General features: G+C 53.0%; 6 protein-coding genes; 3 read left to right on the plus strand and 3 right to left on the minus strand.

The window, feature by feature from the left end:
- Positions 1 to 142: 142 nt before the first annotated feature.
- RCC_00707 (related to NIPSNAP protein) lies at positions 143 to 1,471 on the plus strand (the record flags this gene model as incomplete). XM_023765873.1 has 4 exons in its annotated part: positions 143 to 815; positions 872 to 1,159; positions 1,219 to 1,337; positions 1,394 to 1,471. 4 exons carry the CDS (start codon positions 143 to 145, stop codon positions 1,469 to 1,471), a joined length of 1,158 nt encoding a protein of 385 aa, XP_023621641.1.
- A 1,205-nt stretch (positions 1,472 to 2,676) lies between these two features.
- RCC_00708 (uncharacterized protein) lies at positions 2,677 to 3,893 on the minus strand (the record flags this gene model as incomplete). XM_023765874.1 has 3 exons in its annotated part: positions 2,677 to 3,173; positions 3,229 to 3,392; positions 3,451 to 3,893. 3 exons carry the CDS (start codon positions 3,891 to 3,893, stop codon positions 2,677 to 2,679), a joined length of 1,104 nt encoding a protein of 367 aa, XP_023621642.1.
- An 803-nt stretch (positions 3,894 to 4,696) lies between these two features.
- RCC_00709 (related to ethanolaminephosphotransferase) lies at positions 4,697 to 6,156 on the plus strand (the record flags this gene model as incomplete). XM_023765875.1 has 5 exons in its annotated part: positions 4,697 to 4,751; positions 4,824 to 4,939; positions 5,003 to 5,282; positions 5,333 to 5,606; positions 5,655 to 6,156. The coding sequence occupies 5 exons, from the start codon at positions 4,697 to 4,699 to the stop codon at positions 6,154 to 6,156; spliced, it is 1,227 nt and encodes a 408-aa protein (XP_023621643.1).
- A 1,772-nt stretch (positions 6,157 to 7,928) lies between these two features.
- RCC_12238 (related to 24-dehydrocholesterol reductase precursor) lies at positions 7,929 to 9,605 on the minus strand (the record flags this gene model as incomplete). XM_023765876.1 has 2 exons in its annotated part: positions 7,929 to 8,203; positions 8,285 to 9,605. 2 exons carry the CDS (start codon positions 9,603 to 9,605, stop codon positions 7,929 to 7,931), a joined length of 1,596 nt encoding a protein of 531 aa, XP_023621644.1.
- A 592-nt stretch (positions 9,606 to 10,197) lies between these two features.
- On the minus strand, positions 10,198 to 11,325 carry RCC_12166 (related to pre-mRNA splicing factor; the record flags this gene model as incomplete). Its single annotated transcript, XM_023765877.1, has 1 exon — positions 10,198 to 11,325. One exon carries the CDS (start codon positions 11,323 to 11,325, stop codon positions 10,198 to 10,200), a length of 1,128 nt encoding a protein of 375 aa, XP_023621645.1.
- Positions 11,326 to 12,278: 953 nt separating this feature from the next.
- RCC_12239 (related to dolichyl-phosphate-mannose-protein mannosyltransferase) lies at positions 12,279 to 15,204 on the plus strand (the record flags this gene model as incomplete). XM_023765878.1 has 3 exons in its annotated part: positions 12,279 to 14,579; positions 14,637 to 14,905; positions 14,961 to 15,204. The coding sequence occupies 3 exons, from the start codon at positions 12,279 to 12,281 to the stop codon at positions 15,202 to 15,204; spliced, it is 2,814 nt and encodes a 937-aa protein (XP_023621646.1).
- Between the last annotated feature and the right edge of the window lie 497 nt (positions 15,205 to 15,701).

Below are 15,701 nucleotides of genomic sequence, written 5' to 3' on the forward strand. Positions count from 1 at the left end.
CATCACCATTCGGATCACCACCCTTCACACCCGACGTGACCGCGAGGCCGCAAGCAATCACACACACCATTCTCCCATACGGTATCCATTCCACAAGCATTGTATACGAGCTCCGAGCTGGTATTTACATCAGCCCATCAACATGTACTCGCGCCGCTTGCTTCTGCGCCTGAGCAGCAGCAGCAGCAACMTCGCCGCTCCCACATCTTCCACTCTTCGCCCCTTCTCCCGCTCCGCCACGCAATGGGACAAAGACCACAAGACGACCACGAAGGCGCCTGCGCTCTCCGACATTGCGCCCGACCAGTCGGCCACCTTCGACGCCAAACAGAAGAGTTTCCGCGCCAACCTGGCCGAGCACCACCGCGCCAAAAAAGAGAAAGAGAGTCAGTCTGCGTCCGGTTCTGCCACTGCCGCTAAGTCATCTTCTTCCCCTTCCCCTTCCATCCCTCCCATGGCCATTGATACCCCTGATGTCGTGTCTCAGGGCCTTGGCTCACTCAGTCAAAATGTAGGACAAGAAGCCCGCGCACAAGAGACCGATAAAAAGAAAAGCGGTGGTCTCCTCAGCACCTTGATTCATGGCACCGAGGAGGGGCGTGAAATGGACCGCGAGATCGAACGCAGCTTCTCGCAGGTCCTTGCCCGTGGCAAGTACGTCCACAGCATTGTGATGCACGAGGTCAAGCCGAGCAAGGTGGACGAATACGTTGAGCTGGTGGGCAGCTGGTACCCTCGCATGGCGAGCGACCCGGACAACAAGGTACATTTGGTCGGCAGCTGGAGGACAGAAGTCGGAGACTGCGACACGTTCGGTATGTTGGCGGTGCCACGAAACACAATGGCGACGGCAGACTGACTCCAGAGAAAGTCCACATTTGGGAGTACCAACGCTACTCTGGGTACCACGAATCGCTGCACAGAATCCAGAACCACCCGGAGTTTGCCGAGTTCGACCGGAGACTGAAGAAGATGATCAAGTCTAAGAGCGTCTCACTTATGCAGGAGTTCCGTTTCTGGCCTACATCGCCTCCACGTCAGCTGGGAGGTGTCTTCGAGCTGCKAACATACACCCTGCACCCAGGCAATCTGCTTGAGTGGGAGACACATTGGCAGAAGGGCTTGGCTGCGAGGAGGGAGGTCATGGAGGGTGTTGGAGGTATGTTGGGACAATTAACAGCGTCTGCAGGGAAAATGCATTCACTAACAATGTAACAGCATGGTTCACGCAGATAGGAGCGCTTAACGAGGTTCACCACCTGTGGCAGTTCCCTGACCTCGAGGAACGCCGATCTAGGAGAGAACAGAGCTGGAGCATAACAGGCTGGGGCGAGACGGTACGCAACACTCTCCACTCGGTATAATCTTGCTAGCTCACACATCTCTTTCGCAGGTTCACAAGACGGTCCCACTCATTCAGTCGATGAAGAGCCGCATCATGATGCCTCTGCCATGGAGCCCAATCGGTTGATCACTGTCCTTTTTTGGAAGAATACGACAAGCTCAACTGTGAGCGCACGGCGTTTTTGGAGGGAGGAGTGACCAAGTACAGGGCAAGCGAAGCATTGTCTAGGCATTACTGAGCGTTGGTGATTAAGTCTAAGCTAGTTAGGAAAAACTGGAAACGATCATTGTTACCTCGATCACGAGTTCCGTCTGGGATTACAGGTCGTGCTATGTTGACATGGCACGCAGTGTCTTGGTGGTTGCCAATAGCAGAAGCCTTCACAATCCAAGCCGGACATCAGTTTCGATATGGTTCGGGTCCTAGTTTCTCAGGTTGCTCTCCAATTCGAGCGATGTTTTGTGAACAGAGGACCGAAGCGGCCTCATCAGAAGAAGTGAGGTTACCAGAGGGCAAAGCCAAAATCCAAGGGCCAGAAGAAGTTTATTAAGCACTACCTAAGGTAAGCAGCAGTCGGCGTGAGCATCATCTTCTTGCTATAGAGGCTCAACACTGCCAGCTCAGTGAACATGCATCACAGATCCAGTCGATACGAGTCCGCCACCCCATAGCCGATGAATGACAGGCAACACGCCCATCTAAGGAGTACACATTGAAGATCCCTGTATTCGCAACAAAGACTCGAAAACTTCATCTTGGTTGAAACACGGCGAAGGCTGCGGGAATGACGAGAGAGCGTGCTTTGGGTTCTTATCAGGGCGCCTCCTGAATCACTTGGGATCGAAATACTCACATTTGAGAGCTCAGTGACTGACTTCTGGGGCGGGATTACCACGTAATGGAGCGCCAATTTTCCCACTACAGTCAATGTGATCTCTGATCATCGAACACATCTGTCGTGTCGCTCAGCTACTTCGCGGCTTGCGCTTTCATCATCTGCGCTTCTGTCGAGTAACCCCGACCATGCCGTTTCTCTCGACGTAGCAGCATCCACAGATCTGTCTGCGCGAGTTCTTGCAGCCGGTATGAGAACATCGTCTGCGCCCGGTGCGATTTCCGCGAATGTCCCTGGGAGGACCAGTGGAATAGCCATCTCGATGATGGTCGGGGCTAGTTCCATCTGCGGGCTCGATTCCAAGTATACTACAACAAGCGTCCTGCTCTCGCTGTGATATGGGCCAGATCTGCGGCCCGAGAGAAAGCCAGCGTGCTGTTTGTGGTGTTATGGCCTTGGCCAAGTTTCCTGTACATGCATACATCTTCACCTGATCTCATACGCCATCATTCTCAGCATGGACGACATGCCCGGATCCATTCTCGCCACCACCTTGGATGATCTGTAGAGGCCACTGAACAAACTCGGTCCACTGCCGCGGCAATGACCTACAGATGAGCGGGATCTGATGCTCGGCAATACCCTTGAACCACGGGTAACTCTCCTGGACAAGTTGCATGGATGCGAAGACATGCGCCATGATGGCCATTGCYCGAGGTTGATTGGCCTCGACGAGATCCAGGAAGCGCATTGGTACGCTCGCTGGCATTGCATTGCATCGACGACCTGTGGCCAGCGGGGAGTCCAGATTCTGCACGATCCCTTTGTAGATCAATCCGACGTAGCTCAATGTATGCTCGTATGCGGTGCGATCTTCCTCTGCGACTTCATCTCCTTCGACATTCGACAGCAGGTACTTGAATGGTTCCATGTGGACGGGGTGGAATAACTCGTCCGTGTCAGAGAGATCGGGTTCCGCATGCATTGACTCCGCTGGAAGGGATGATTAGCATGCAACTTGTCACAATACAATATATGTTGTGGTCACCTTGAAGCGATCCTGCAGATAACTGTGTCATCTGATTTATGATGTGGCGTACACCGCGCGATACTCGGATCCAGTTCATGAGGCCAACTGGCACACCACTGCCGTCATCATCACCGTCGCTCAAAGTGAACAAAGAGTAGTAGTTGACCAGCATAGAGCAGAGGCTGGGAGAAGATGAGAGGTCAGCATGAGATATTCTAGGCCATCTGGGTATCAACCTACTAGCTCGATTGGATGGTCTGCGAGCTGATGGAAGCGACCGCCTTCTGCTGGCCCTCAAGGGCACGGGAAAAGTACTTTCTTGATACTTCCAGCATCCCCCGGCGAGCTTCTGGGGTGGCGTTGAGGACACTAGCAGAACCAGTAGGAAGACTTTCTCCCCCGAATGCCTTCCACTTTTTCCACTCGTTCGGCGTGGTAGCTTCGGACCCTTGCTCGTTTGTGGCAACGCTGTTTGACGATACAGCTACTTCACGGCCATGCAGACCCGACCACGCCTTTGCTTCTTTTCGTGACCCGTGGAGGGCAGCAAGAGCCAAGAGCGCTTCGAACACGAAGCGATTCTGCAGTGCTAGCAGCGGTGCTCGTATCTTCCAGAAGTCGACGGTCGTTGAAAGAGTCTCGGACGTGTATGCCATCCACTCATGCAACAAGCGCAATTCCATTTCATGCTCGGAAATGTGATTCGATCCTACATCGTGAGATGGACTTCGATAGTCTCCCTGCAGGGAATCTGCATATTCACAGCTCACTCCGTGGCGAGTGCAAGCTGTACAATGTGGCTTGACTTCATCGCACTTCACTTTGCGAGCCTTGCATCGTTTGCATCCCTGTTGGAGGCGGTCAGTACTGCAGGATATTTTGGTTGGGCAGAGGATAAGGTTACTTGCCGATCGCGTCTTCTTATGTGCAAGTCTCGGGGGCATTCTTCTCCAGGTCGATCCAACAAACACACAATATGTTCAGAGGATTTCGAATCTTGAGAGTGGTCGATTTGCGCGCTTTGTTAGGGCGTTCAGCACTTTCACAAAGATGGAGAAATTCATGAGTCGGTGCAGATGTTGTAATAGGCGAGGGATTGATGATTCTTGAATGCCTCAGCGACTAGATGTGGGGCTATCCAGGTGTGAGCATAAACTCTAAATTTATGCAACTTGGCGAATAATGAATGAATGCATGAGGGAAAAGCAACGACGGCATCCCCAACTGATTGCCAAGTCCTCTGCATGACATGTGAAGGAGCAGTGAAGTATATCAATCCCTCCCACAACCTCTGGAGTCGTCCGTGATCGAGTCCTCCTTGGAAGCTGTTTCGGTCAGGAGAAGGCTACGTCATTTTGGAATGTCGCGGGCTTTAGAAATCTTGCTCTGACAAGCCAATACCAATCCCCAAAAATCTAACAACCTCCTTCAAACACTAAGCCCAACACGCCTCCGCATATTTCACCACGCGTGGATCACGGCAAAGATGGGCTACATCCGGCAAGAACAGCTGCCCAAGCTCAAGGAGTACAAGTACAGCTGTAAGTGACGGAAATCGCAACGCGACGCGCCTGAAGGATGGATAACGCGACTGACATTGAACACCAATCTAGCCGTCGACAAGAGTCTGGTGTCCAAATATGTCTTGAAACCATACTGGTGGAGCCAGGTCATTGAGCTGTTCCCCCTGTCCATGGCACCGAATGCCATCACCCTCTCGGGATTTGGTGTAGGTCCATCTTGAGATGAAATTACATGTGAACGTTGGCAATTGCTGACTTGATCACTTCAGTTTGTCATTGCAAACGTCTTCACTCTGCTGTATTACACTCCGGACTTGTCTCAGGAATGCCCAGGATGGGTGTACGCAAGCTGGGCGAYTGGTCTTTTCCTCTACCAGACCTTCGACGCCATCGACGGATCACAAGCTCGACGAACAGGGCAGAGTGGGCCATTGGGAGAATTGTTTGATCATGGTGTCGACGCTCTCAACACGAGTCTGGAGGTATTGGTATTTGCAGCTGCCATGCGATTTGGTCAGGGTTGGCGAACAGTCGCGGTGGCTTTTGGAAGTATGTTCCCTCCTTCTCATCTCGCCGTAATGGATGCTGATTGTGTAAAGGTCTATTGACGTTTTACGTACAAACCTGGGATGAATACCACACCAAGACGCTCACACTTGGCCTGGTGTCGGGTCCGGTCGAGGGCATTCTGATCCTATGCGGAGTATACGCCTTCACTGCCTATACTGGAGGAAGCTATTGGCAGCAGCCTGCGCTCGCCGCTCTCGGCGTACCGCACTACAAGTTCCTGCCAGAAGTTCTCTACAAGATGGACTTTGGTGACTTTTACATGTGGCAAGGTGGTATCATCTTGATTGGCAACGTTGTTGAGAGGTAAATGGATCCTTCACAATACATGACTCTCCCACTAACAAGCTACAGCGCTCGGAATGTCATGGAAGTACGTCGGCAGCGTGGCCAGCGAGCCAGGAAAGCTCTCCTTGGCCTCCTTCCATTTGCTGGCTCATGGGTGCTCATCATCTCATACCTCGCTCTGCAGCCCAACATCCTCCACAACCATCTGGTCCCCTTCATTCTCTACATCGGACTGATCAACGCCTACTCTGTGGGACTGATGATTACGGCACATCTCACCAAGTCCAGATTCCCCTACCACAACATTCTACCTCTGCCTCTTGTGTATGGAGTGCTTGATTCTCTTGGACCCGTCCTGCAGAACAAGCTCGGATTTGGCTGGCCCAGCGCGCTCGGAGATGAGGTCTATCAAGTCGCATTCATGTTCACCTGTCTCGGACTCGCCATCGGCGTTCATGGAAGCTTCATTTTGGACGTCATCGTCTCCATTTGCGATTATCTTGACATTTACTGCTTGACGATCAAGTACCCCAAGACCGAGGGAAAGGACGCCAAGAAGTCCAAATGAAGTAGAACAACCTTGACCAGCTCAAGGGGAATGATACGATATCCCTGTGAGGATCTTAAGGATTGATTATTTTCATTTTCTGAAATTCCAGACCGGAAGGATGCGATTCGGACCCCGAAGACGATACGATGMAGTGTCGCGTGCTCACTTACTCCATGGAGTATAACATTCCCCGATCCCCACAATCACGCGCCTCATGAGCGCTAGATGATGGCAAAGGCATGCAAGGCGAGGGATCTATATAAGATGAAGCCGGCGCTCCACTCTCAGATGTGGTTGGAGAGGGGAAGACATATTCTAGCATTTACTACTATTCACGACACAAACGAGCGATGATTAATACGAGACGACGCGATTCTTTTGATGAAAGCAGCAATAACTCAAGCATGGCAAGTCGTAGTCCTCTCTACTATTTATCCAGTCGACTACTGCTGTTATCTCACCGTCCAATCCCTCTCACCAATAAAATGCATCTAATGCTCGACTCTAGGACACATTCCACCTCATCCTCTCATCGATTCGCGATGTCGTTTTCGCGCGTCGAGCTCCCGAGACGAAATTGATGTTTCCACCCGGTTTACCCACGGACAATGAAGAAGGAAGCGGCCATGTTTCTACCAAGACGGACATTTCTTGCGATTCGTCGTTGAGAGTCTCGGAGACTCATCACCAGACGACCCGACAGAGCGACAGTTGATGGTAGATCTAGATATCTCTGGAGTCTTGGATTGGATTGGATTTCTGCTTCGAGGGGGTTGGTTGCATTGTAGACGAGAGAGAGAGGAAGAGATGTAGAGCGTCGTAGGAAGACTGAGCATGCATGATTATTTGGAGACAGGGAGATGGAAATTCAACCATCGACTAGTTGTCTAATCAACACAACAAAGTATCGACATGAAAATGCTCATTATTCCATCGTCGAGAGTTGCAAAACAACATTCCTTCGACTTGATAGAAATACAAACCCACCTATCCACCTACCTACCTACATACCTATCCCCCAAGCTCAAATTCAAGCTCACTCACCCATGGAAAAGTAAAAAAAAAAAAAAGATTACACCTCTCCCCACATAATCCATCCATCCCTCCCAAAACAAAACATCCCTCCTAGAAACATTCCAATCCAATCGATCAGAATCACGCGCCCCTTCAGAGAAAACTTCCACTTCCACAGCCACCTACACCCACACCACCACGATAAAATAAGGATAAAAATAAGAGAAAGAGAATGAAAAACCCCTCCTCCTCTCATGTACCCACCACCACAATAAACGATTGGCTCCCCCTCCTACATACACTAGTTCCGGACCGCAGCAGGCGTTGTACGAGTCGAGGATTATCGAGACGTGGCGTTTTAATCAAGAGTGGGTGGGAGGGGTGGGGGGAGTAGAACTAATTATAAGGTACGCGAGAGAGACACCTTTTACTAGGAGTAGACTACTTTACTTTACTTCCTAAATTGGAGGGAGGGAAAGGTTTCTATGTCGTTGTCTAGGCTACTAACTTGTATGCTACTACCTATAGACAGGATTTTCTATAATGGAATATGCCATAGCTGGGCTTCGACTACCTAACTCTCCATTGAGTCGAATCAGAGTTCGTTCTGTGTAATTGATACTCCTAGTGCTAGACTTTGCCATTTCAACAACAACACCACTCAAACATTACCATCCGCTAGCCGTCTCCCAATCCACAAAGACCAAATCATCCATAAATCGCCACTCCCCCTTACCCTCCCACCTCCCACCTCCCCTCCCTTCCTCCCTAGGTACCTACTCCCCCTTTCCCCTACCAACCCACTCCATCCAAGTCGCCTTCCTCCCAGCCCTCCACTGCCCCGAAACCCAAGCTTTCCGACAACAATGCAACATCCACCCAGGAAAAAACGCAGGCCGAACATCCCTCCAAGTCATCCCATCCAATTTCCTCTGCAATTCCCCCGGGTCCGTACGTGCTTTATCATAAATCGTCGGTAATCTCGTCGCGGAGTATTTGGTGCGGAGATCTTCGTACCATTTACGATTGAATTGTTTGTAGAATTCTTCCTCTAAAACAAGAAAAAACATCATCACAGGTTAGCATATTAATTCCACAAACAGAGAGATAGGAAGAGAGGGAAAAAACATACCTTCAGCCCACTGAGGAGAATACAACCACTTCAACCCCCCAATCCCCTTCAACCTCCCCTCCAACTCCTCATTCTCCCTCAAATACTCCCCAACATCCCCTCCACCCCTCGGAGCACCCCAAATCCCCACATTCAAAATCCCCGCCTCCTCCTCCCCATCATCTCCATCCTTCAAATGCGGATGCAACGTAGGTCTCGGACTCTGTTTCAAAGGACACAACCACACAGGCCATATCCCCGTACATTCCCCCGCCCACTCGATGAAATTCTCGGCTGAAGGGTAAGGAACGCCACAGTCGTGTAGAATCATGATGTTGATGGGTTGGGAGTGCATGGCGGCGTAGAGCATGCGGGTTTTGCAGAAGTCGTCGAGGAGGTAGCGCGTGAAGGGGTTGAAGGGGAGCCAGGAGGTCATGGTGAAGAGGGAGCGGCCTGTCCAGAAGGAGCCGCGGTCGTAGCGGAAGAGGTATTCTGGTAGGGGGAAGAATTCTTTGATTACTCCTCCTGATTCTCCATTATCTTGGTTTTGTGGTGATGATGATGTTTTGGAAAGCAGGGATTGAACGTGCATATAAAACCAAGGATCTTTCCTCCCGCTGAATCTCCTAATAGGACTCCCCTTCTCAGCATCCTGAACTCGTCGTCCAGTAATGATGAACCCCGAAGTAGGAGAGAACAGAATCCCATCCACATAATCATTCCTCTCCCCTTTCTCCCCACTAGTTTCCTCTTTACACTTGGCCACCGCTTCCCCAATACTCCTCACGGGATGATACACAACTTCCACAAACCGCTTCGCCTCCACGAGTGATATCTCCAACAAAGTCACCACTCCCAAAGTCCCCAAACTCCCCGCCGCACCACGGAAGAGATCCTGGTTCTCCGTCTCGGAGAGGTAGACGATTTCTCCCGTCCCGAGAATCATTTCTACGCGGGTGACGGTACGGTCGAAGAAGCCGTGTTTGTAACTCGAACTCTCCCCCGTCGTGCCGGAATACCCTCCTCCGACTGTGATGCCGGGGAAATCGGCCACGACGGGCGGGATGAGATTGTGGGCTAGAGTGGCTTCTACAAGACGGTCCATGGGGACATTGGCTCCGACGAGGATGGTTTTCTTCGAGGGATTCACTTCGAGGATGCCGGTCAGACCGCTCGTGTCGATGATGTTTTGTTTGTCGCGGAAGGATTGGTTGCGGGTGCTGTTGGTGGAGCCGTGCGAGATGCGGAACTTTTGATTTGCGGCGTGGAAGGTCTTGATGCGGGAAGCGATGGTCAGGATCTTGGAGGCGTGGGCTTCCATTTTGGAGTCTGGGAGATCCATTGCGGGAGGAGGTGATACAGAGGAGAGTTTACATGGCCATGTTGAAGTGTATGTAGGTGCTTCGAAAGTGACAAAGACATTTGACGAGGAGGATTAGTATTGTTCTTTTGATTAGCATTCCGGGAGGTTATCTTTGATGGCGTTAGAGGCAGGTACAAGCGGTCAGTCAGTATCAAGAGTCTTTGTGAGAATTTGAAAGTGGGAGAGGTGGAAGGCATGTGGTAGGTGGTACCTTAGTGTACAAAGGGTTGTATACAATGTCCCATCCTGGTCAAATACAACGTCCCATCCTGGTCAAGGTCACAAGTCGCGCTGCTGCTCATGATATCTCTGGTGAGCGATTCCCGCAACATCTTGGAATCTCCCGTGCCTGGAGAGCGGTGAAGGAGTTCGCAGCGATCCACGCTTCTCAAATGGAATGGCGAGGACGACTTCCTGCGACTTTCTCCCTTCAACACCACCCGACGGACAGTAGTCCGAATGGAGTCCCCTGGCACACGTCAGACGGGCGCGAGGAATGTCCCCAGTGCCTCACCTTTGATCTTGATCGATGCCTGTTTGTCAATCCACCAGTCTCATAATGGTAGATGCCTCACTTTCCATGCTTCTCGTGAATCCTCCGAATCTGGTCGTTGACATCTCCCCCGCCATTCGTATTGTCCACCTTTCGCGTCTTGCCCCCTCCCTCATCCCCAATCGCTCTACCCGTCGCCGGGTCAAAGACATCACTCCTCTGACTCGCCAGTCTCTTCAGATTGGCCGCGACATCCTGCGTGCTGAGATTGGTGGTGCTGGAGCGCTGCTGATCCTTTCGGGATTGCTCTCTCCACTGTGGATCCAACAATTCAATGCGCAAATGTTCCTGCATCTCATCGTTGGGAATGGCGTGTTTGCAGTTGGGACATATCGACGTGTTGGCTTGGGCGCGAGCACGGGCCGCGGCGGCTTGGGGGACGTGATCGTTGCGAATGCGAGTCTTGGCGTTGGGAGGTTGCGAGGCAGCAGCGGCGGTTGCAGCACGTGCGGCGGCGCGTTCCGTCGCCAGGTCGGGAGCAGGAGCGGCATAGGGAGAGTGGTGTTGTGGAGGGGTGGGATGTTGACCCCAGCCCTGCGGCATCTGGGCGGCGGGCATCTGCGGTGCGTGACCAAAGACGGTTTCGTAATCGTTGAAGTCGGGCACCGCTTCCTCAATTCGCCGGTCGTAACCAATGCGCATCTTCTGCTTATCCTCCAGACTCAAGCTCTGCATGTCGTTGAGGGATTTGGGCGGGGGCATTTCCGTGTGCTGGTCGCGCTCATCGTGGGTGATGGTCGCAATGACGGTAAAGTCGTGCCAGTCGATCTGGGCAAAGTCCATGTCCTTCTTGGCCTTCTTCTCGTCCACCTCCATCCGTTGTGATTCCTGATACTTGACGTATTGCGCGCGCTGCTTGGCCCGCTCCAGAATGTGCAGGCGATCGTGGAGATTGCGCTCCAATTCCTCCATCCGCGCCTTTTGCGCCGCTCCTCCGTTGGACGTCTCGCCCTCCAACAAATCCTCGTATTGCTCCGTCAGACGGTTGAAGAACATGTTGAGGGAATGCTGCTGTCGGAGGAAATCGAATTGATAGTTGCMGCCCTCGCGCTGGCTGAGCTGTGTGACCCACGCCCGTCCATTCTTGGCCGCGTATTGCGCCGTCAACTTGACAATGTCCAAATCCTGCGGACTGATGTTGGGCATTCGCGCGCTGAACCTGAACTCTTCGGGTTTCGGGGGAGCCTTGTGTTCGCGACCAGCGAAGGTGACATCGGTTTTGGAGGCAATGGCGCGATCATTCTCATTGAAACCGCGTCCCGCCTTGATCTCGACCAATCTCCAGCGGTAGTAGGGTTCGTAGGCGTCGGCGGGCTCGAGGAAGGTGGTTTGGTTGGTTCCGGCATTCTTCTTGCGCACCACCTCCTCGAACTGCGGGCCACTGCGAATGACATAGCCAGCGACCGTTTCGATTTTGGCGCGAATGGCGACGGGAGGGATCACGACGCCCTCGGGCACCCGCGATTTCAAGTCCGACTCCTCGGGTTGGGTGGAGGCGGCYATTGTTCCTGGCAGACGTGGTGGATGGATGTGATGGGGAAGAATGGTGGAAACAGGCGACTTTCCTGACCAAACCCAATTCGACTGGATCAGCTGAAGATTGATGGAATTGAACCTTACCTAGCTTGAATGTTTCCCGCGCTAAGATAGAGAATTGATTGATGGGCGGGCAGTCCCGTCAGGGTCTCAAGGAAGTTCTCGTCCTCGGGATTGGATCTGCAAATAGYCACGTCTTCGTAAAGATCCCGTCTTCCATTCGAGCTGAGCTGAACTGGGGCAGGAGAACTCCTCCCTTCCCCCATCTTCTCCCTTCGTCTACCTAGTTTGTAGACGTCCATTGAGACGCTCGAGTCTCTCCTTCCTCTTCCCTACCATTCAATTCCATTCAATCAATCCATTCAATCAATCACAGGCCATTTCTTCACATGGCCCTCGACTTCTAATCATCCGCCAGAACTTCCRATCCCAGGAAACTTTACCCTTCTTCCACTTCCACTCCGCATCCCTCGCGACGCGACCCGGCACGCGATTCACGTCTCGTCTTCCATCGCGCCCTCGATCGACTCGGCCATTGATTGTCGCCATTGATTGTCGCCAACATGGCCAACAACCAGGCAGCCCCGCGCAAGGGCGACACCACATCCGCATCCGCCGTGCGCCGCGACAAACCTGCCAATGCCGACAACACGACCGAATACACCTCAGTGGGAGTCAAAGACAACAACATCTTCCACCTGGGAAGCACCGACTGGGAACTGCTCGGCGGAGTCACGCTCCTGGCATTGTTCATCCGCCTGTTTCGCATCTACCAGCCCACCAGCGTCGTCTTCGATGAGGTGCACTTTGGAGGCTTCGCTAGCAAATACATCAAGGGTCGCTTCTTCATGGATGTTCACCCTCCCTTGGCCAAATTGCTCATCACCCTCGCCGGCTGGCTGGCTGGCTTCGACGGCAACTTTGACTTTAAGGACATTGGCAAGGACTACCTCGAACCCAAGGTCCCCTATGTCGCCATGCGCCTGCTGCCCGCCTTGTTGGGCGTCTTGGCCGTGCCCACCATGTACCTCACCCTCAAGGCCATGGGATGTCGCACCACCACCGCTGCCCTGGGAGCCGGCCTCTTGACCTTTGAAAACGGCTTCGTGACCCAGTCGAGGCTCATTCTCTTGGACTCCCCCTTGATCATCTTCACCGCTCTGACCAGCTTGTCCTGGTTCTCCTTTATCAACCAGCATGAATTGGGCCCCAAGTACGCCTTTAAGCCGAGCTGGTGGTTCTGGCTGGCCGCGACCGGTCTCACCTTGGGTGCTACGGCCAGTGTCAAGTGGGTCGGTCTCTTCACCATCGCCTGGGTCGGATCTCTAACCGTCCTCCAACTCTGGGTCCTCCTCGGAGACACCAAGAACGTCACCACACGCGTCTGGTTCAAGCACCTCTTCGCGCGCATCTTCTGTTTAATCATCATCCCCGTCACCTTCTACATGGCCATGTTCGCCATTCACTTCATCTGTCTGGTCAACCCCGGCGATGGCGATGGTTTCATGAGCAGCGAGTTCCAGTCGACCCTCAACTCCAAGGGAATGGCAGACGTCCCCGCCGACGTGGCCTTTGGCTCGCGCATCAGCCTGCGCCATCACAACACCCAGGGTGGCTACCTCCACTCCCACGCCCACATGTACCCTACAGGAAGTAAGCAGCAGCAAATCACCCTCTACCCGCACAAGGACGAGAACAACGTCTTCATCGCCGAGAACCAGACGCAGCCAATCGACTGGGCTGCCGATCCCACCGGAAACACGAGCGTTGCGGGACCTCTGGCATGGGACAACTACGACCCGGAGTGGATTGTCGATGGCAGCATCATTCGTCTCTATCACGTCAATTCCGATCGCCGCGTGCACTCTCACGATGTCCGCCCACCCGTCACCGAGGCCGACTGGCAGAATGAGGTCTCGGCGTATGGCTACGCAGGCTTCGAAGGAGACGCCAACGATCTCTTCCGGGTGGAAATCGTCAAGAAAATGTCCGATGGAAAGGAGGCCAAGGAGCGACTTCGCACCATCCAATCCAAGTTCAAGCTCGTCCACATCATGACCGGCTGCACCCTCTTCTCCCACAAGGTCAAGCTCCCCGACTGGGGTTTCGAGCAGCAGGAAGTCACCTGCGCCAAGGGCGGTACGCTCCCCAACAGCATCTGGTACGTGGAATCCAACAACCACCCCAAGCTGGGAGATACGGCCGAAAAGGTCAACTATCGCAACCCGGGCTTCTTCGGGAAGTTCTGGGAACTTCAGCAAGTCATGTGGACCACTAACGCCGGTCTGGTGGAATCGCACGCCTGGGACTCTCGCCCTCCATCGTGGCCCGTGCTCAAGAGAGGTATCAACTTTTGGGGCAAAGACCATCGCCAAATCTACCTCATCGGGAACCCGCTCATCTGGTGGGCAAGCACCGCTGCGATTGGACTGTACATTGCATTCAAGGGATTGGCGGTGCTGAGATGGCAGCGCAGCTGTGGTGACTACCAGCACGTCACCTTCCGTCGCTTCGACTACGAAATCGGCATGACTGTCTTGGGATGGGCATTCCACTACTTCCCCTTCTACCTCATGCAGCGCCAGCTGTTCTTGCACCACTACTTTCCCGCGCTGTACTTTGCCATCCTCACTCTCTGTCAGGTCTTTGACTTTAACTTTGCTCGCATGAAGATTGGATCTTTCACGCTGAGAGACAAGCCCTGGGCGGGGATGACCGCCGCGACGGTGTTTTTAGGTCTCAGTGTCGCCGTCTTTGCGYTGTATGCTCCACTTACATACGGTGGGCAATGGACGAAGAAGGAGTGTTCACGGGTCAAGTTGTTTGATACGTGGGATTGGGATTGCAACACCTTTTACGATTCGGTAGGTCCTGAACTTGTTTATCGGTAGTGATGGTGATGCTGACAATATCTGTTATAGTACGCGGAGTACTCGCTCGCAGTACCCAGTGCCTCCGGCCCAGCTCCCACCGGGCAAGCTGCTGTTGGAGGTCCCGCGCCTCCTGTTGCTGATGACCCTCAAAAGGATGTGGTCGTAACTCCAGGAGCAAATGGTGGAGCCATCACGGAGGAGAAGGTTGAGTATCGCGATGAGGATGGTAACCTTCTCGATGAGGCGCAGGTCGCTGCGCTTGAGGGCAAGGTCTCATTTTCAACACGGTATGAGACCAGGACTAGGATGATTGACCAGTGAGTTGCAAGATCTACTTCCATTTACCGACCCTCGACTAATTCTTCGCGACAGATACGGAAATGAAGTCAACGATGAAGGATTCGTCGAAAAGGGCGAGGACGTCGAGGCCGGAACCAGGGCGGATGGCGTGGACCCAGAGACGAGCGGGCAGTTGGATGCTGGAGATGTGAAGACCGCACCCGCAGCCGCGGGAGCTGTGGATGCCGACGTTGAAAAGGAAAAGATTGTCGCAGACGCGCAGGCCACTGCTGAAGCAGAGGCTGACGCGGCCAAGGCTACGAAGGACGAGTTGTGAGGGGATGAGGAATGACTCTGCGAGCGGGCATGTTTGAGAAGCGAAGGCGTTTCTACTACACTACCACCACTGTAGGGTTATCATGCTCGAGCAGCTGAATAGGATCACAGATGAAAAGAACGGCAGTTTTTAACAAAAATCTACTCGAATGTGATGTGACGTGAGGGAGCCCGGACCGTGAAGATTGAACCCCTATTCACGACAAACGCGTACTTCGGGTACTTCGGGTGAGGTACCGCCGAACATAATCTATTATTTTCCCATCGCTTGGAGAAACTTTGCCTTTGCCTTTTTTGTCCCTTTCAACTCAAAAATCTTTGATCATCCTCCCGTCCCCCCACGACGACCCACAAAGATCGATCCACAATCCTTCAACACCGTGATTTACCGACTTCTCTTTCTTCCATGCACACACAGAGCCATCCCATCCCGCGTWAACGAGAGATTTGTCTGTCGGCTTTTGGAGAGGGAATTACCTCCTTTACCTTACCTGCTTT

This window comes from Ramularia collo-cygni, assembly GCF_900074925.1.
Source record: "Ramularia collo-cygni strain URUG2 genome assembly, contig: RCC_scaffold01, whole genome shotgun sequence".
NCBI classification, from domain to species: domain Eukaryota; kingdom Fungi; phylum Ascomycota; class Dothideomycetes; order Mycosphaerellales; family Mycosphaerellaceae; genus Ramularia; species Ramularia collo-cygni.